The 19,124-nt window shown below is 53.3% G+C and overlaps 2 protein-coding genes across 7 annotated transcripts in view; one reads left to right on the top strand and one right to left on the bottom strand.

Moving 5' to 3' along the window:
- Positions 1–581: 581 nt before the first annotated feature.
- On the bottom strand, positions 582–6,423 carry NTHL1 (nth like DNA glycosylase 1). The gene is made up of 6 exons (XM_016208054.2): positions 6,285–6,423; positions 4,986–5,215; positions 4,110–4,280; positions 3,048–3,207; positions 947–1,052; positions 582–795 (listed from the first exon to the last, which is right to left on the bottom strand). Exons 1-6 carry the CDS (start codon positions 6,421–6,423, stop codon positions 672–674), a joined length of 930 nt encoding a protein of 309 aa, XP_016063540.2. The 3' UTR covers positions 582–671.
- A 164-nt stretch (positions 6,424–6,587) lies between these two features.
- Positions 6,588–19,124, top strand: part of TSC2 (TSC complex subunit 2) — a 36,996-nt gene continuing 24,459 nt past the window's right edge. For all 6 annotated transcript variants that reach the window (XM_087815717.1, XM_087815716.1, XM_087815714.1 and 3 more), the window contains exons 1-14: positions 6,588–6,654; positions 7,179–7,343; positions 9,027–9,113; positions 10,903–11,013; positions 11,972–12,116; positions 13,150–13,267; positions 13,683–13,731; positions 14,130–14,255; positions 14,611–14,684; positions 16,032–16,158; positions 16,923–17,066; positions 17,773–17,910; positions 18,481–18,584; positions 19,031–19,112. In XM_087815717.1, the coding sequence (XP_087671843.1) occupies positions 7,206–7,343; positions 9,027–9,113; positions 10,903–11,013; positions 11,972–12,116; positions 13,150–13,267; positions 13,683–13,731; positions 14,130–14,255; positions 14,611–14,684; positions 16,032–16,158; positions 16,923–17,066; positions 17,773–17,910; positions 18,481–18,584; positions 19,031–19,112 (1,443 nt within the window). In that variant the 5' untranslated portion in view covers positions 6,588–6,654; positions 7,179–7,205. The remainder of the gene's footprint in view (positions 6,655–7,178; positions 7,344–9,026; positions 9,114–10,902; positions 11,014–11,971; positions 12,117–13,149; positions 13,268–13,682; positions 13,732–14,129; positions 14,256–14,610; positions 14,685–16,031; positions 16,159–16,922; positions 17,067–17,772; positions 17,911–18,480; positions 18,585–19,030; positions 19,113–19,124) is intronic.

Genomic DNA, 19,124 nt, shown 5'->3' with positions numbered 1-19,124 from the left:
CCTGCCCCCTGCCCCCCGCCCACTTGGGACCCCTTCCTGTGGAGCTCTGCGCTCCTTACTCTCTGAGGCCCTTGCTCACCTCCTCTGCCTAGTGAGGCCCAACTCCCTTGCTGGCACCTCCCCTGAGAAACTTTCTGGGCCTTTGGTACCCCATGAGCACCTCTGCCCTGGTATAGCCCCCCCAGCAGGTACAAAGGTCAGGCCTCATGCCCTGCGGTACCCAGCTGGGCCTCCTGGCATTCTTTTGGAGGCCAGGTGGCTCTGTAAGCACTGGGGGTGGGGCCTCCTGGCAGAGGCTAGGCTCTCAGGGTGCACAAGTTCAGGAGAGGGGGTGTTTCTGGGCCCCCAGCCATCTGCTGAGGGAGGGAGGGAGGAAGCCCAGGCCTCCAGCGTCCCCAACAGGCTTCCCAACAGCTGGCTACAGCTGGCTCCCATGATCCGTCTCTTCAGTCTGGGCTCCTGCATCCCCCTCCCCCCAAGTACACAGCCCAGATTGTCACGTCCACATCCTGGCCTCCCAGGCAGCCCCATTCCAGACATGTAGCAGGGGAACACAAAACACATGCACACACTCCCAAGGGTAGAAGTCGGATCACAACTGTTGCAAACCCCCAAACTTTATTATGAACAGGCTGCAGCTCCCCAACAAAGTCGCAGAATATACATGGCCTTCAGCGTCCCTGTGCAGCTGGGCACAGGGCCTGGTTGAGGCAGGCCTGGCATCGCGGGTGGACAGGCAGACAAATCTGCTGGCCAAAGCCCACCAACAGTCCATTAATCTCTCTCCACAGGTCCCTGTGGGGATAGGAGTGGGTTAATGCAGAGGGGGGGGGGGAGGGAGAGGGAGACGGGGAGAGAGAGAGGGAGAGAGAGAGGGAGAGAGAGAGAGAGAAAGCGCGCTCGAAGGAAGGAGGAGGGGAACCCCTTCCTGCCCCTGCTGCAGCACCTGGGCAGCCACTCCTCCAGTGCTGCACGGGTCTCCTCCGGGTACTTGGTCACCTTCTTGGTCCACCTAAGTCGGTTGGCAATTCTGTGCACATGTGTGTCCACTGCTGCTTGGAGACAGGGCAGGATGAATGTGGGGCACACTAGCAGGCCCAGACCACCCCGTTCTTGCCCATGGTCCCATCATTAGCCCAGGTTGGGGGGGGGGGGGGTCTAAGTCACCCTGGCTTCCCACACAGCTGCTGAGGAGGGCCTAGAACTGCATAGTACCAGCCAGACATGGGAATGGGTCACCAGGCCATCCCTACTGCTGGGCAGGGGCTGTGGCCAGGAACCAGAGGACCTCATTTGGGGTGCAGGGAGCAGTGCCTTTTGGCCCAGTCACTGGCTGTGGGTGCCAGTATGAGGTCATTGCCTACAGAGCTAGCACCTGTAAGGAACAGAGTGGGAAGCACAGCCAGGCCAGCTGCAGCTGTTGCCCACCTGGGCCACAGCCCCTGCTTCCCTTTACAGGCCTCCTCAGAGCTCAGCCTGGGCACCTGATCACTCAGGCCTCCTTGCCCAGCTACCTGCAGTCTCTGTTCCCTCTTCCTATTTGCCAAAGAGAAAGCCAGTCCCTGCATCAGCTTCCTCTCCTGCTAACAAGCCCAGGTAGAGGGATTATACCCTTGAGCCCCCTAGCCTCAGATTCCCCTTCCATAACATGGAGGTGACTGTGTTCCATTAGGCCCAGCCTAGGGTCACACCACACTGTGTGAACCTGCTGTGGGCTGGTTCAGGAGGGCCACTGCTTCCTCTGCTTTGTGGCCAAAGCTCAGAGAGGCCAAGTGCCTTGCCCAAGGTCACACAGCTGAGGTGGCAGAGCTGGCATCAGCTTTCTCATCAAGGGAGCCGCTCCTGGGGAAACTCCTTGGAGGCAAAGCCTGCTCTCCTAGGGTTTCCCTGTGGGGGACCAAGCCCACAGACAACCAGAAAGGATGACATTCTGACACTCCTGCCTGCTGTGTCTGCCCTGTCCCACCCTGTCCTGTCAGGGCAGTGGGCAGGGGGCCCATCACCCACAGACCTGCCAGACCACTCCTGGGAAAGAGCAGCTGAGAACAGCCACCCAGATAAGCTCAAGTATCTGCTGAGAGGCTGGCATTTTCAGGAGCCCTAGTGGGGGGAGGCTCTGCCCTGGCCCCCTCCTTGGCCCAGTTCTGGCTCTCTGGGGCTGTGACCCCTAACTGCCCTCCTATTCATGGGCAGTGCTGGAAAAGGGCCCCCACCCCAGGGAGCAGGCTTCACAAGCTGCAGAAGCTGAGGGGACCCCACCCCCTCCCAGCCCTCCCTGCAGGAGTCCCAGAGAAGCCCCAGGGTTGGGCAGAACAGAGAGGTCACAGGGTCAAACCATGGTTTCTGGGCTGGCTGGGCCTGCTGCTGGGGCCAGAAGCCCCAACTCTCTGGGCAAAGACCTTAAGCAGCTGCCACACCCTGACCCACAGCCTGTCTCCAAACAGAGATCCTCCGATGACAGGATGCCAGGCCTGGACCCAGAAAAGGGATTCCAGGAAGGAGCTCCCCCACCCCCAGTTCCTCCTCCCCATCCCTCTAGACTGTTCCTCCTCTCCCTGGGTTCCCCTGCCTTCACATCACCCCAATCTGCCCACATTCATTCCAGAGCCTCCTGTTTCTGGACCTCTCTCCCACCTCATGGCTTTGCAGATGCTGTTCTTCTACCTGGAACACACTTCCTCCTCTTGGTCCTGCCTTACCCTTCAGCTCTTGGATGAGTTACCACTTCCTCAGGAAGCCTTCCTGGATGCACACCCCCATGAGGGTTCTACCCCACCAGTGAGGATTGTGCAATGTCTCTCTCCCTTACATAGCACAGAACCCGAGTCTATCCCCAGAGCCCAGCACAAAGTAGTTGCTCAGCAAGTGGGAGCTCTTCCCAACAGTACTTATCTCAGGGTGGGACAGGGCTGGCTCAGTACTGGGAATACTTTTCTGACCCTTTGGGCTGAGTTGTGGATGAGGAGACCTAGGTTGGCGTCACAGGATGTGGGGAACCCTGACAGCAGCAGCAAGCTCCACTCTCCTCATGGGCACATGCCACTCACCGATGCCTGACACAGTACCCCAGGCCACAGCCATGGCCAAGTGTGCCATTTTGGGCCCAACACCTGGCAGTGCCACCAGCTCTGCCACAGAGGCTGGGATGTCGCCGTCATAGTTCTGCTGCAGGATGGCACTGGTCTGCTTGATGTACTTCACCTTGTTCTGAAAAATGAGGGGAGGTGTTCAGTCCTGGAGGCAGGAGGTAGAGTCCAACCTGGGAGGATAAGGCCCCAGGAAGAACCACAGGTGCCCAAAGCTGTCTGTCACCTGCCTAGGACACTCAGAGGCACTTGCTTGCTCTTGTCCCCCAATGAGGTGGGAACCAAGGGAAACGGGCAGCCTAAGGGAGGCCAATGCAGGCCCTGTCTTCTATCTGTCTGGGCCAATGACATGTCTGTGGGGTCTAGTTTGGGTTCCCCCCAGACCCATTATTACTCCCAGAGGCCAGGCAGGCTGGGCAGGACCAGCATGCCAGGAGCTGGGTTCAGCAGCACCTGGGACTTCAGGAAGGAAGGCTGGAGTCTGGGGTTCCCTGCCAGCCCACAGGCCAGCTGGGCGGTTCCCATCCTGTGCCTGAGCAGACAGGGCTATTTAAAACCCATCTGACACACTGCAACCCACACCAGTGCCTAGGGGAAGTAGCCACACCCGCCTGGCCACCTTCAACAAATCTGCCCACCCACCACCCTGTGCTGGGCCTCTTGGGACTTTGGGAGTGGGTAACACACTTCAGGGAAGCTCAGAGTAAACAAAGGGAAAGGGGTGGGCAGCCTCAGTGAGAAAGGGAAGGGCCACGCAGCTGGGTGGGGAGATGGAGGAAGGAAGGGGTGGGCTGCAAACAGGAAAGGCCAAGGAGTTCCAGGGCCTGGCCTTGAGGCCCCATTGCCTGGCCCCCTGTAGGCTGCTCAGAGGGCTGGGGGGCTCTAGTGAAAACTCACATCCAGGCCCGTGTGGCGAGAAATGTCCAACCCAGCCTCCTGTACCCCCACAGCTGCCCTCAGCCACCTGATATCTTTTCCAGGCCAGTGGCAACCCCAGCCCTGGTCAACACAGGCTGGACTCACCCTCCAGAAGCCCACGGGGTAGATGAGTGTGCCCAGGGTGCTGTCATCTGTCTGCAGGATGTTGTCCACTGTTAGGCCCCAGGCCTGTAGCCGCTGCATGGCGCCTGCTGTCACCTGGTCTTTGGTCTGGCTAGAGAGCATCAGTGATAGCAGCACCTGGTACCTCCGAACCTGCTCACAGTGTCAGGGACCAGAATGGTGGTCAGTCCTGGGTGCTCACTGTGGGCCAGGCCCTAGCCAAGCCTTTACCCACATGAAAACAGATGGAACACCAGCCTCCTACACACCTTGGCCAATGAGGGGAGGTGTGTGGGATCTAGCCTGGGCCCGCTTTTCATCTATAACTTGGGAACAATAATAGCACCTGCTTCTCAGAATCACTGTGAGGCTTAAATGAATTCTTACTGCAGTTAGGCTTGTACCTGGCACAATGTCAGTGCAGCAACCACTGCCTATTACTGTTACTGGTATGTGAATGATGCTACTACCCATTTTGCAGACAAGCAAACTGAGGCTCAACTCACCCAGTGCAAGAGCTGGGATTAGAATCACGTTGGTCAAAGGACCAGGCTCCAGGCTAGGTTTCTCTATCAGCAAACCTACTTAACGCCCCTAATGATCCAGCACTGTGCTGGCATAAGACAGAGCATGAGGCCCCAAGCCACAGGTAACCCTGACTTGCCGATTGGCCACAATGAAGCAAGTAATGCTGCCCAGTGCTCTGGGTCCCAGGTGTGCATCCTCTCAGGGTGGTGCCTGCAGGGGAAGGTGCCACCTAAGAGCTGCCAAGTGTCAGGCTGTGCCCTGCCACAGGCTGAAAGGAAAAAAGCATCTTGTTCAAAAGGGGTTCACCAGGCAGATGGGGCCCCTGCCTACCTTTGGGGGCACATTGGGGTCATAGCAGTGCTCAACCCCTAGCTGGTCCACAGGTGCGTCCTTCTCACTCCTCATGGTACGGATGTTTGCCAGCTGCTGCTGCCAGTCCTGAGGCTCCCAGCTTGGCAACTTGGTCCCCTCTCTTTTCTCACCATCTGAGGTTTCATAGGCTACATTCAGACTTTGTGCCTTCCGCTGACGCTTCACAGGGTGGTGGCTTTTCCTTCCTTCTGCAAAAAAATGCCAGTCTCTTCAATGGGGGACACAGGTAAGGATAAGGTGTTGCCCTACCTGCTCTCTCACCTCTCATCATTCATTCTTTCAACAAGCATCCATCACCTACTACTGCTGGAAGTGCTCTGCTCTCTGTAGCATGCATCCAGAGCAGGTCAGCCTTCTTTGTGCCACTGCCCCCATGACCAAGTCCAAGTTAACACATGAGAACTCTGGTAACAGCCTCCACCATGGTGCCCCCTAATCTAGTCTCCACACTGTCAGAGAGAACTTTGGAAGACAAAAGTGGATTGTGTTACTTCCTGTTTGAAAGTCCTCATTGGTTTTTCTTTGTACTCGTAATGAACTCCAAACTCTGTCCTGGCAACAAAACTCCTGCCTACCTGGCTGGACTTGTCCCCTGCCTGTTCCCTCCAGCCCCAGTTCCTCCCGCCATGCTCCTGGTGGATCTTCTTTTTCTGGACTACCCTCTGGGGTCCTTGGGTGCCTATGGGAATCCCCCTCTGGCCAATCCTGCAGACATGACCACAGGACAAGATGCAGAGGCCCTGGCATTCTCATTCACTGGTCAATCCTGTGCGAGGCACGGAGGAGATCCTTAATGACTACAGGATAAGCATAATGAAGGCCATATGCCTTTCTGTTATCTCTAAGAGGCACCCTCCGGCAAGGAGAGGACTTCTGGCTTCGGGTGTCCTGGGCACCCAACTTCTCTGAGAAGTAAGCAGCTATAAGAGAACACGGCCAGTCGGCCCCACAGATAGCTTGGCGCAAGTGGAACATCCCAGGACAGGCTAGTGGGACGGACTGGGAGAGGTGTGCGCGCCCGGAACCCAGACCCTGTGGACTCCTGCCCCTGACTCCTGGGAACTGAGGCCAGGTGAGAGCCCAGCTGCACGTGGGGCCGCGGAACTTGCTTGCTGCTGCCGGGTCCGCCACGTTCGACGTCCAGGTCCCAGCCCACGAGGCTTGGAGCCTCGACCCAGGACCCCGGCCCTCAGTCTTTTGCAGTCCCCTCCCTCTCCTCTCCCCTCCCCTCTTTTCCCTGCAGGGTCGTGGCGCTACCTGCGGCCGCCTCTCCCCTTTGGAGCGGCGTAGCCTCCTCCCCACTCCTCCTCGGTCCGGCCCCAGGTCCCCGGCTCCGGCTGCGGGTCACCATCCTCAAGCCCACGTTGTTCATGCCGGACTCCTGCGAACTACACATCCTGGCGGCCCCCGCGGCCTGGTCATGTGACTCGTCTCTCACCTAGTTTTGTTTTTTTTCCGCTAAGAGAAACCTAGAACTACGACTCCCAGCAAACCGTGCGGCGGCCTCGGACGCCATCCGCTGCGGCGGCGCGCACTTCCGGCGGCAGCCTGGGCTGGGGGTGTGCTCTCTCCTCGGCGCTGGGACGGGACGGCCCGGCGCGCCCGGCGCGCAGCGGGCGCCGCTGGGGTGAGTGGCTCATGGAGCCCCGACCACTGGCCACCGCCCAGACCGCGGTGCGGCCCAGCCACGAGGAGAGGCGGCCGCGCCGGGCCTACTCGGTGATGAGGCTGCGGGGGCGAACCCAGAGTAGCCGGGGTCCGGGTCTAGGCCGCGCCCCACTCAGCCTGACCCTGGAGCTCCCAGCACTCCTAGGTTTTAAGTCCTGGCGGGTGAGGGGGCGTCCCTTTGATAGCCCTCCTTAAATGCAGGGAAGAGAGATGGCTAACGTCAGGGCTCCCTGGGGCGCGCGGTGGCCGCCCTTCACCCCCAATTCCCCTTCCTCACCCCATGCACTAAGGGGCGGGCGGCCTGGTGTTTCCCAGCTTAATTTCTGACCAGGACAGGTGGTTGCTGTTGAGTGCTATCCAGGGGCTGTGGGAGGGGAGGTGTCCACCAGAGACCTAGGATTCCTGGGTGGCTGTATCAGGTCCGCAGGGGCAGGTGTATGGAGTTGTTTCTGAGATTGCTATGCTTGTTTCCTCCGCGCAAAGGAGTCCCATGGTGCGTTCCTGCCCACCATGGCCAAGCCAACAAGCAAAGATTCAGGCTTGAAGGAGAAGTTCAAGATTCTGTTGGGACTGGGAACTCCAAGACCAAATCCCAGGTCTGCAGAGGGCAGACAGACAGAGTTTGTCATCACAGCGGAAATCCTGAAAGTGAGTGAGCTACCTGTGTCTTCCCCTTTTGGCCTCGTGGGAGGTGCAAGGAAGGCTGGGTTTGGTATGTCAACAGGTTCTGTGGGAGATGAGTTGCTGGTGACGTTCTTTATGGGGCTGCTGTCCCCAGTACCAGGGAGACTTACATGTCTTTTTTCTGGAGATTCAGGCAGTCAGAACCTTGGCGACATGGTTCAGCACATGAGTTAGTATTCAGATGTCTATGCAAGGAAACCTACTTTACGATATGGGTTCTGTTCTGAATGTCATGGTCTCCACAGATGATTCGGGTTATAGCCAGGTGTAAGCTAGTAATTTGTGAGTTCGTGTGAGAAGTCTATTTGAATCCCTCGCCACATTCCTGACACCATGCTTTGCCCATAAATAAATGTTGTCTTTGCACTTTTATTATTATTTTACTTATTTACTCTTAAAACTTTTACTTGTTGATTTGGGGGGGAGAGAGAAAGAGAAACATCAATTTGTTGTTCCACTTATTTATGCATTCATTGGTTGCTTCTTGTATGTACCCTGACTGGGGATCAAACCAGCAACCTTGGTGTATTGGGATGATGCTCTAACCATCTGGAGCTACCCAGCTAGGACTTAGTTTTTGTGCTTTTAAAGTATCCCATTCAGAAACAACCAAAACATGTTCATCACCTGGTAAGCTGCCCCTTGAATAACACAGGTTTGAACTGCACAGGTCCCTTTAAATGCAAGTTTTGGGTTTTTTAAAAATTGAATTTATTTGGGGTGACATTGGTCAATAAAATTATATAGGTTTCAGGTGTACAATTCTATAATACATCATCTGTACATTGTGTGTTCACCACCTCAAGTCTCCTTAAATGCAGGTTTTTTAAATCCACCTGTAGAAGACCTTGACAGTTCAAACCCAGTGTTGTTCAAGGGTCAGCTGCATAAACAAAGTGGGATACATTCATACAAAGGAGTATTACATGTCATAAAAGAGGAGTGAAGCGCTCATACACTTTAATTATAACATGGATGAACCTTGAAAACATGCTAAATGAAAGAAACCAATCATAAAGGTGCACATAATGTATGATTCCATTTATATGAAATATCAAGAATAGATAAACCTGTAGAGACAGAAGGCAGATTAGCCTTTGCCAGGGTCTGGGTGGAGAAAGGAATTGGGAATGACTGCTAATGGATGTGAGGTTTCCTTTTGAAGGAATGAAAGTGTTCTGTAATTAGTGGAGGTAGTTACAAGCATTTTAAATATACTAAAAAATAAATTGGTTTAATTTTTTTTATTTTATTGATTTGAGAGAGAGAGAAACATTGATTTGTTCATGCCTTCGTTGGTTGATTCTTGCATGTGCCTTGACCGGCGATTGAACCCACAACCTTGGCATATCGGGATGAGGCTCTAACCAACAGAGCTACCCCACCAGGGCCTTATTTGTATGGTTTAAAGTGGTGAGTTTTATGTGATATAAATTTTATCACAGTGCTAAATTGCAGTGATGGAAAAAAAGTCTATTCTCACTCCACTGAGATGGAGTAGTGAACTGGTAATCCCTAATTTCAGAAAGGTCTGCTGCAAGTCTGCACCGTGGGAAATATGGTACAGGTCTTAGGGTGGTCTGTGATTGGCAGTTAGGAGACCTGTTGCCTGAGCACAGCCCCTTTTCATTCTTTTACCATTTCTAGGAAGTGAGCGTTGAATGTGGCCTCAACAATCGCATTCGGGCAATAGGGCAGATCTGTGAAGTCGCAAAAACGAAGAAATTTGAAGAGGTAGGTCTGTCTCAGTTGGGTTACCTCTGATGCAAGTGAGCTGTTTAGAAGCCCGATTTTAGAAGCCTGATATGGCTCTTTCTAAGGAGCAGTGTTGACAGCTAACTTTGCTGAAGAACTAATATACACCATTTTAGAGAATTTAACTTTTATCTTAGTGACAACAGGAAAGCTTCTGAAAATGCCCTGAGGGGCCAATCCTATGTGGAGATGGAGAACAAAGGAATTAAGGCTTTTCTAGCAGATCTGAGAAAGGGTTTGTAGTGGTTTCCAGAAATGCACTTTCTTCAAAAAAAATTGATTTCAGAGAGAGAGAAAGGGAGAGGGATGGAGAGATTGAAACATCAGTGATGAGAGAGAATCACCAATTCTCAGCCCAGGCATGTGCCCTGACTGGGAATCAAACTGTGACCTCCAGCCAGGTTCCTGGTTCGGCGCCCAACCACTGAGCCACGAGGGCTGGACCAGAAATGCACTTTTACTTGTCCTCTTATTACAAATTTGGGGGAAGGAAAAATAGAGGAGTGTCAGGGAAGAGATAGGTTTTACAGAGAACAATTCGAGGCACACCAGTCTCAGTGTCTTTTGGGGAGAGGAGTGTGGTTGATGGTATCAAGCAGCCTTACAGACATAGGCATATTTATTTTGGCCAGCTGTTTCCAGGCTCTCTCCTGACATCCAATGCTCTGAGTGGGAAGTTGTCCTTAGAGCACTTCAAGGGCTCTGCTCCAGCCTTGCACAGCTTTTGTGTGAGTGACAGGGTGGCGGGGGGAGATGTGGACCTCACACCTAGCAGATTCAGATCTGCTAAGGGTGACAATAACCTCTATCTGAAACATGCAAGCTGCACATTACCAAGGACAAATGTGAAAATAGGCATCTGCGTTCATAAAGTTGCCTGTATAGGTACAGAAAGGTGAGATGTGGCTGAGCTGCTGTCATGTGAATAGAAAGATAGGCCTATGAGGCTGGGATAGTCTACAAGCTTAGAATCCATTTTGTTGTGGCTTAGGTTGCATCAATAGGTGTATTGTGAATGGGACAAAGAAGGTGAAAGTTCAAGTGTATCCTAAGTTGGTCAGAATGTTGATCAGACAACATCTAAAAGACATTTTAGTCCCACTCCTAAAAGGAGTGAGTTCAAGAAAGGGTGAGTGGTCTGAAAACCTTGGTTGAAGGGAGTCTGGTATGGTTAATGTAGAGAAGGGAAGGTGACAAGAGAGAGATTCTGGGTAGCTGTAGGGAACAGGAGCCGGTTCTCCCATGAGCTAGGTGGACTTAGTTAAAGAGGCAGATTCCAGAAGCTTGCACAGAGTTCTTGGCAGATCAAGTCAGGCAGCAGAGGTGGGGCAGGGATGTGATACTGAGTGGCCCATAGCTGGGCTGGTGTGTTTACACAGAGGGAAGCCAGGGAGTAGATTTTTGTGTCAGGCTATAGGCCCAGGGACCACTGTGGTCCTCCTGGTTCTGAGACTCTTCTACTGACTCTTCCCACCAGAGTCTGAGCAAGCTCTAAGGTGGACTCCCTGCGATCTCTGGAGGCAGGCAGGACGGAGAAGCTGTCCTGCTTGCCCTTCTCCCTCCCCTAACCTGTGGCCTGATGAGGGTTTTGAAGTGGCTTGGAGCTATTCCCTTTATCAGGCTCATGGTCACTATGGACTGTGACAGGTACACAAGATATGGGCTTTAATGGCACAAGATCTAAGTCAAAAGACCCTGTTGTTCTCTGCCATTTGCTCTCGAGGGGTCCAGCACACGCTAATTGCTATCCCCTCTTCACTGGTGGCAGCATGCAGTGGAAGCACTCTGGAAAGCTGTCGCAGATCTGCTGCAGCCGGAACGGCCACCAGAGGCCCGGCATGCAGTGCTGGCTCTCCTGAAGGCTATCGTGCAGGGACAGGTAAGGGGTGTTGGGTCTGTGCTCAGGTGGAGCTGGGATGGGTGTGTGTGGGATGATGTTGGGCCACCCACTGACTGCTCCTGCTGGTTCCACTTGGACTCTTGTCTTTGGTGAGTGCACCAGGTACAGGGGCTGTGGCTCCCAGGGTCTCCGCAGCTAGATGGCCTGAGTGGGTATCCTGGCATTGTCTCTTGTATCTGTGGGACCCTGGGCAAGTCCCTGGAGCTCCCTGAGCCTCCATCTCCTCACCTATAGAAGGGGATGCTCGTGGCTCCTTCCTCCTCTGGAATGTTTTAGGGAGTAAATGAGGCAATTTGTGCAAAATGATGAGAATGGTGCTTGGCATGAGTGAGCCACTGTGCTGTTGCTCTTGCTGACCTTGTTCCCTCTTCCTGGGCCACTGCCCATTCTCACTGTGCTTTGGCCACACTGGTCTCTGCTGTTCCCGGACCCCTCAGGACACCTCTTGCCATCCCTTCCTGGAAGGCTCCTCGCCTCCTCTCCTGTTTCCGCTACTCCACTCCCAGCTGCCCCAGAGGCCCTGTCACCCTCAGTGTGGTTAGACCATTGTCATTGTTCTGTGAGCATAAATGTGCCCACCCTGGGCTGTGAGTGTGGTGGAGGCAGGGTGCAGAACTGCACTGTCCCTACTGTGTGCCCACACTTGTGCCCACAGCTGAATACATGGTGGTTCACACATGCCGTTCACATATAGTGGGTGCTTCACACCACTTGGATGTTCTCGGGGCCGATGACCAGTGCGTCTGGTGCACTACTCCAAGCTACTCTGATGTTCCCAGTTTGTCCCTCACAGCCAGTTCCTGTGGGAAGAAGAAAGGGCCCCAGAGTTGGGAGTCTTGGAGCCTACTGCACTCCTGGACTTCTTACAGCTGCTCAGAAAGCCCAGGTGGCCAGGGGATCCTAGCAGGACTGCTGACCTCATGATTTTTGTCTTCAGGGAGACCGCTTGGGTGTTCTCAGGGCCCTCTTCTTCAAGGTCATCAAAGATTATCCCTCCAACGAAGACCTCCACGAAAGACTGGAAGTTTTCAAAGCCCTCACGGATAATGGGAGACACATTACCTACTTGGAAGAAGAACTGGGTGAGTGCCACACTGGGTGTGAGGTTTCTCTGGCCTTGGTGATCAAATTTAATCTGGGATGTGGAAGGCCACTGGGGGCCTGAGGGAGTGCTGCAGTTCGCAGGAATGGCCTGCAGGCAGCGCTGCACCACACAGCTCTGCTTACCCACGTGCAGCCTGGGTCAGCCACCTGAATCTCCTGGGGAGCTTGTTAAAAATGCAGAGTCCTGGGCTTCACTCCAGACCTTCTGGCTAGAACTCCTGGGGAATGTGGCTTAGATGTGCCTTTTAGGCAGGCAGGAGGTGGTCTGAGCTCTGCTGTAGGAAGAGCAGGCTGCTGATCCGGGCATCAGGCTACGTCTTACCCAGAGTGCCCCGAGGTTTCTGAGGGGCCACGGTCACCTCACTGGTCTGCCTCCTCTCTCTCTGTGCCCTGGTCCTGACCTTCAACTCTCTTCTTTGCTGGCCTTTCTCCTTGTTGTTTTGATGGTGTGAGGTTTCTGTGAGTCTCGAGATTTCGTGTCACTGATGCGGGAGAAGGGGAAGGAGGAGGAAGAAGTAAATCTGACTAAATACCTTGCTATCCTGTTGCCCAGAAATGGGCCTCAGCTGTCGGTTTGCCTCCAGGGCAGGTGCCGACAGAGGTCATGGTCAGGTTTTCTGTCTGAGTTTACTTGGCTAACAGCCAAACGTTGCTTGTGTCTCCTTCGAGGGATTCTTTCTGGGGATGGGGGCCAGGAATCTGCCTCCTAAACATGTGTCCTGGTGATGCGGGCACCCCTAGCGTTGGAGTCAGGGCTCTGAGCATCAGATGCACAAGCACTGCCCAGATCTCCCTCGGTGCATGCTGAGAGTTGGTGAATTTGAATTCCAGAGTCTGTGACATGCTGACCTGCTCAGACTCCAACTGAGCCTCCTTCGAACCTCTGCATGCGTAGCCTGCCCGTCATTGCATGGGGACTGATGATGGGGTCTCCAGCTGTGAGTGGGATGGGATGTGTTTTCCTTGGGGGAGGTGGTAGGAAGTACATCGCTCGCCTCCTCTTCTTCGCAGCTGAGTTTGTCCTGCAGTGGATGGATATCGGCCTGTCCTCAGAATTCCTTCTGGTGCTTGTGAACTTGGTCAAATTCAACAGCTGTTACCTCGATGAATATATTGCATCAATGGTCCAGTAAGGAAAGAATTCCAGTAACGTTACTCTGATCCTAGTCCCATTCTCTTGGGTCTTTAATTCAGCTCTGTAGGGTGAATAAAGCTGTTGAAACCATCAAATAAGTGGAGAACTTAGAAGTGGCCATAGGCACCTTCCACTTTATTTGATATTTTGAGGCTTGACCTAGTATTTTATTTTTAATGGGTGTAATATTATCTGGTGTTTTATTGTTTTTGTTGTCATTTTTTCTAAACACTCTGAAATCCATGAGGCCAGGGGCAACACTGAGCACCTGCCTATCTGTGGGTGAGTGGGGCCCTAGGGAGAATGAGCCCCTCATGTAACTGACTCTGTAGAGTAATCAGAAAGTAAATTGGAGTCACACAGCCTCTGGGAAATGACCTTTCAGTTGACTTTACGCTTCTTCCAACAGTATGATCTGCCTGCTCTGTGTCCAGACTGTGTCCTCCGTGGACATAGAGGTCAGTAGCTGCCCCTCTCAGAGACAGTTTCTTTCAGCCTCCTTCTGGACAGGCTGGGTGGGCTCTGGGGTTAAGGCCTGTGCTTCCTCTCACTGACTGTGTGGCCCCAGGCAAGCTGCTCGGCCTCTCTGAGCCTCAGGACGCTTTCCTGTAAGTAAGGGTGGTTAGGTGACCTCTGTTGTGGGGTCATAGTTAAGGATGGGATGACCCACAATGTCTGGGATGTAGAAGTGCCTCCCAGAGGTTCCCTTGCTCTTATGGTTCTGAGGAAGGCTGCTTTGGCAGTGGGGAGGGGAAGTCACTGACCAAAGGAGGGTGGAAAGGAGGCTGGGGCTGTTACCTCTCTGTGGACAGGAGTTGGAGCAGGGCCTGTGTGACGCCTCTCGCCACCCCACCAGGTGTCTCTGCAGGTGCTGGATGCCGTTGTCTGCTACAACTGCCTACCTGCCGAGAGCCTCCCCCTCTTTATTGTCACTCTCTGCCGCACCATCAATGTCAAGGAGCTCTGTGAGCCTTGCTGGAAGGTGGGAGTCTGAACTGTTGTCCTGGAGAGTCCTTTCCTGGATGAAGTTATAAGCCAGGCACATAGGACAAGGGCCATCTTGTCTTTAATGAATAGCCATCTGATTCTTGGGGTGGCCACACAATGGCCTGTTGAGGGGAGTCCAGTGACATTTTCCCAGGCGGTTGAACTGAGGTCAGGGTTTTGGTGGCATTTTGATAACTCTGTGGCCTCCGTGTTTGAGAAGAGATAGTTGAGAGTTGGCTGGACATGGAGGGTGTTGGAGCAGTGGCTGTGTAGGGCTGGCACATGGGGCCGGAGTTTGGGGCCCTGGGACTCATACCTGCCAATCGTATCTGGTGTGTTTTGTTTCCTAGCTGATGCGTAACCTTCTGGGCACCCACCTGGGCCACAGTGCTATCTATAACATGTGCCGCATCATGGAGGACAGGTGAGTGTGGTCAGGGCCTGGGTAGAAGGTGAGGGTCAAGTGGCTGGATCAGCTGCTGCAGAGTCTTCATGAGGAGGTTGTCTGTGTTGGCTCTTGCCTGGTATAGGCTAATGGGGAGGTTTCCTGTTCGTTTGGGGTGACTGATCCAGAAGCTTGCTCTGATTTTAACTAGGACATCTTAATGCTCCCAATCTGTTCTTCAACTTCTGCTGGTAAAATCAGAACGTTTAAAACTAAACTCTAAACCTCCTCCCATATTTGGATCTTGTCTGGTGAGGCTGCCTCACCTTTGGTCCTGTTTTGAGCCCTTGCCCTCACCTCCCACAGCCAAACCATTATAAGTCCTGTTGCTTCTGTCCCTTAGAGGTGGCTCAAATCTGTCCACCTAGGGCAGGGGTGGGGAACCTTTTTTCTGCTGAGGGGAGAGACATCATTTATAACATCATTTGTGGGCCGTACAGTGTTATCAACTTAAAAATTAGCTATAAAAAAAAGCTCCTAGATTTATTGAATTTAAAGTCCCGTCTGCGGTTTCCTTGTTAGGACCAGACCAAATGATACGCCGGACATTCCCTACCCCTGACCTAGGGCCACCACCCCACCCCCTGAGCTCTTACCTCCTCAATGAACTCCTCCACCCACTCTTGGCCTCACGAAGTCCATTCCATCACTTAGCAGTCACATGCTCTTTTTCCAACACAGATCTGACTGTGTCACCCTTTGCTTGAAGCTACAATGGCTCTCAGGGCTCTTAGAATCAAAACCAAACTCCTCACTGCAACAAGGCCTGCGTGGTCAAGCCCTGCCCCAGCCATAGCCTCTCACTCCCTCCACCTTGCCATGGGCCCCTGCATGTGCCCTTTGCTCTTGCTGGAATGTCCTTCCGCCTTGGTCAAGTTTCTCTGAGTGCTCCTTGACATCTAGGTGCCCTTGTTGATTCTATGACCACCCCAAGCAGGTTTGCTTTCATATCCTGTGGTTTTCCTTCTTAGCTGATTTGAAGTAGAAACTTGGCATTTTCTTACATGGTCCTTTTGGTTCATGTCTGTCTCCTGGACTGTAAGCTCTCTTTCAGTTCTCTGCCCTGGCATCTAGCACAGCTCTGTGGTTAGCATTGACGACTATTAAGGCAATACGTGAAGGAATCAAATGGTTGTTGCTGGCTCTGGTCTCTGTGTCCTGACCCATGCCCCTCTCCCAGCTTTGCTTCTGCCCCATAAGTGTAGGGACCTCTGGGGAGGCTACGAGGAGCCTGGGCCCACCACAGACCTACCCTTGGGCCCTTAAGCGGGCAGACGCTGACCTCGGGTTCCGCTCACATCCCATCTTTCTGGGGAACATTTTCAGAGCCTACATGGAAGATGCCCCGCTGCTGAGAGGAGCCGTGTTCTTTGTTGGCATGGCTCTCTGGGGAGCGCACCGACTCTATTCTCTCAAGAACTCCCCGACATCTGTGTTGCCATCATTTTATGAGGTAACTCGTTTTTTATACCGCAGGAGCTGTTGAGAGCCAGAGAACTCCCCTTAGTTAGGCCCATGATACAGGTTCTGCTGCAGGAGCTGTGGGGATATTTCCAGTCACTTGCTTTGCAACCAGAGCAAGTAGTATATCTTAAGAATTTTGTATCTTAAAAAGTAGCATTAGAAGTGCTCAAGATTCCCCCAGGGATGGTGGCACTCTAACTGGTGAAGATTTCATTTGGTAATCCCACTCTTGCTCTAGAATTGAGGCCAGTGATAGCGCTTCAGTTTCCATGGTGCCTGGGTGGTGTTTGGAGTTCTTTCTGTGTATGTTTGTCATGTAGTCATCACAGCACCCCGGTGAGCTGGGCGGTTGTATCATCCTCATCTTATCACAAGGAAAGCAATTCAGACAGGCTGGGTCGTGTACAGGGTTAACAAAGAATCCCTGATGGGCTGTTTTTTCCTGCCCTGCCCCTACCTCATCGGGCAGTAGAGTGTACAGTCTTTGTGCATAGTTTGCATAAGGGTAGCTTTCAGGGTTCCTCTAGGCTGGTAATCCAGGGCCCTGGAATTTAGCTGAATCAGACCTTTTGGAGCTAGTGTAGAAAACACTTCTGGGTTCCTGTGATACTTGGGTGGCCTATGAGACATGTGTGGGGTGTGTGGTCCTCTTAGGCATCTTATGCTGGGTTCCAAGGGTGACATGATGGGGACGTCCTATGGGTGAGCAAGAGGTGGCTGATCATTTCCTGCTCCCTGGGCCTTGTGTTCCAGGCCATGACCTGTCCAAACGAGGTGGTGTCCTATGAGATCGTCCTCTCTATAACCAGACTCATTAAGAAGTACAAGAGGGAGCTCCAGGCCGTTACATGGGACATTTTGCTGAACATTATCGAACGCCTGCTTCAGCAGCTTCAGGTGAGAAGACTGTGGGCACAGGGAGGACCAAGACCATGGACAAGCAGGCCCAAGGGCCCTTCCCTGGGGGCCAGGGCCTGGACCTGTGGGCTGGCTGGCCCATCTCACCTGGATGACAGCTCCCATTAGACCTTCCCTCTGAGCCTGCTGGGTGTGTTCCCTGATGGTTCTCAGTGGTGTCAACTTGCCATCCACTAGACAAGTGGGTTTTCCAAATGCGCTCCATCATTGGGGCAGGAATATGTTGTAGGTGAGCAAGGGGGCAGTGCTGGCGTTGATCAAGATTGAGTCACCTTTATGGCCTGGAATTGGACCCTGAAGACAGTTTCCTAAGCATCTAGAAAACCAGCTATATTCTGGGGGACTGGAGTAGATCAGTGTTTAGGTGGCCAAGCCAGGGGGAGAAAGGAGACTCATCCCTCATTGTCACTGACCAGCTGGCCAGGTGGTGCTTCATCTCAGAGTGGCAGACTGGGAGGCCATACCCTGGGGCCTCCAGAAGGTGCTTGAGCCTGGAGGAGGCATGGAGCATGGGGAGTTTGTCCCTTCGAGGCTTGCTATGTGGGCATAGCCAGTACTCCCTGGGGGTAGTGAATGTGTCCCATGCCCAGTGCAAGGGTATGAAGTGTTATCTGAATGCAGCTGGTTTTGAGTCCTTGAGGGAAGCCAGAAGTCACTCCTGTGTAATTGTACCTTTGTGTTGTAGAGCCTGGAGAGCCCAGAGCTCAGGGCCATTGTCCATGACCTGCTGACCACGGTGGAAGAGCTGTGTGATCAGAACGAGTTCCATGGCTCACAGGAGAGATACTTCGAGCTTATTGAGAGATGTGCAGACCAAAGACCTGTAAGACCATCTCTCCCCCGAACCTGGTGGGGCCTTTGGTGCTCAGGCAAGAGGGTGGCTTCCGTCAGGCTTCTAGGGAGGGATGGGACTGCTCAGCTCTGGGAACCCTGGCAGTGCAGGTCTGAAACTGAGTTTTCTGTGTGTTTGAAATAAAGGCTTCTGCTCTCCTGGGATTTGTACTCCAGCAGGGAAGTCTGTCAGGGTGTCAGCAAACTGAATGTGTGTGGGTCTGTTAGAGCACAGTGCTAGCCTAATTGTCAGTTCCCTCCCACCTGTGCGGAGGAAGGTGCTGGCCAGTGCCGTGGAGACTTGTTGCTTGGCACATCTGTTCTTTGGGCGGTAGGCAGTCCTTGTGCCAAAAATGCACAGCTTGATGCCAAGGCTTTTACATGGGTTTTTAAATGAATTTTCATTTCTGCCAATAAAGCTTTGTCTTGGTAGGCTCCCCACCTGGGTCTTGAAGTGGCTGGTCTCACTGAGCAAACTGTTCTCAGCACAGGACCTGTTCATAACAAAACCTCTGGAAAGGCAAAGTGGCTCATTCACACCAGGTTTTTCTTCTTTTGACAGGAGTCCTCCCTCTTAAACTTAATAACCTACAGGGCTCAGTCAATCCACCCAGCAAAGGTTGGCTGGATTCACAACCTTCAGTTACTGATGGAGAAATTCTTCAGGTAGGGAGGCTCTGGAGGCCTCTTGGGCCCTGGCACCTGACCCTGTGTCTGTGCCTTGGGCTGGGGTCTGGGACACCAAGAGTGAGGGCTTTCCTTTCTGATTCTTGAAAGTAATGGTTCTTGATGAGCAGGAAAAGGTGGTTTTTCTGTAGGGCAGAGTTCTTGAGGCCTCTGTGCTTCTCCCTGTGGGGTGGTTGTATAGAAAGACTCTGTCTCTGAAGTCCGAGCTCTGTGCTCCTTTCCCCAGTTCTTATTCTGGATGTTGACAAGTTGGGAGAATTGGAGTCAGTCTCTCCTGCCACCCAGGCTGGGAGGGGGTGCTCGGTTTCCTGTGGTGGGCCGGGGGTCTGGGTACTTGGGATGCAATGTTAGCAGGGCCTGGTGTGGGGGGTGAGGTTGGCAGCAGTGCTCCCACCAGGGCCCAGCAGGTGTGCCTCTGCCCCCAGGAGCGAATCTCGCAGTGCTGTGCGTATCAAGGTGCTGGACGTCCTGTCCTTCGTGCTGCTCATCAACAGGCAGTTCTATGAGGTACATGTCCAA

Source organism: Miniopterus natalensis, chromosome 3, assembly GCF_054644295.1.
Source record: "Miniopterus natalensis isolate mMinNat1 chromosome 3, mMinNat1.hap1, whole genome shotgun sequence".
In the NCBI taxonomy this organism is placed as follows: Eukaryota; Metazoa; Chordata; class Mammalia; order Chiroptera; family Miniopteridae; genus Miniopterus; species Miniopterus natalensis.
The sequence above is the reverse complement of the archived record's forward strand: the minus strand, read 5'-3'. Positions and strand labels throughout refer to the sequence as shown.

What these genes read in the sequence shown, in the direction of transcription:
- NTHL1 (XM_016208054.2), bottom strand. Translation starts at nt 6,423, where the DNA reads ATGTGTAGTTCGCAGGAGTCCGGCATGAACAACGTGGGCTTGAGGATG. An exon ending in ACCCCAATGTGCCCCCAAAG is followed by an intron (nt 4,281 to 4,985) that starts GTAGGCAGGGGC and finishes CACTGTGAGCAG; the next exon opens with GTTCGGAGGTACCAGGTGCT. An exon ending in CTGGAGGAGTGGCTGCCCAG is followed by an intron (nt 796 to 946) that starts GTGCTGCAGCAG and finishes CTATCCCCACAG; the next exon opens with GGACCTGTGGAGAGAGATTA.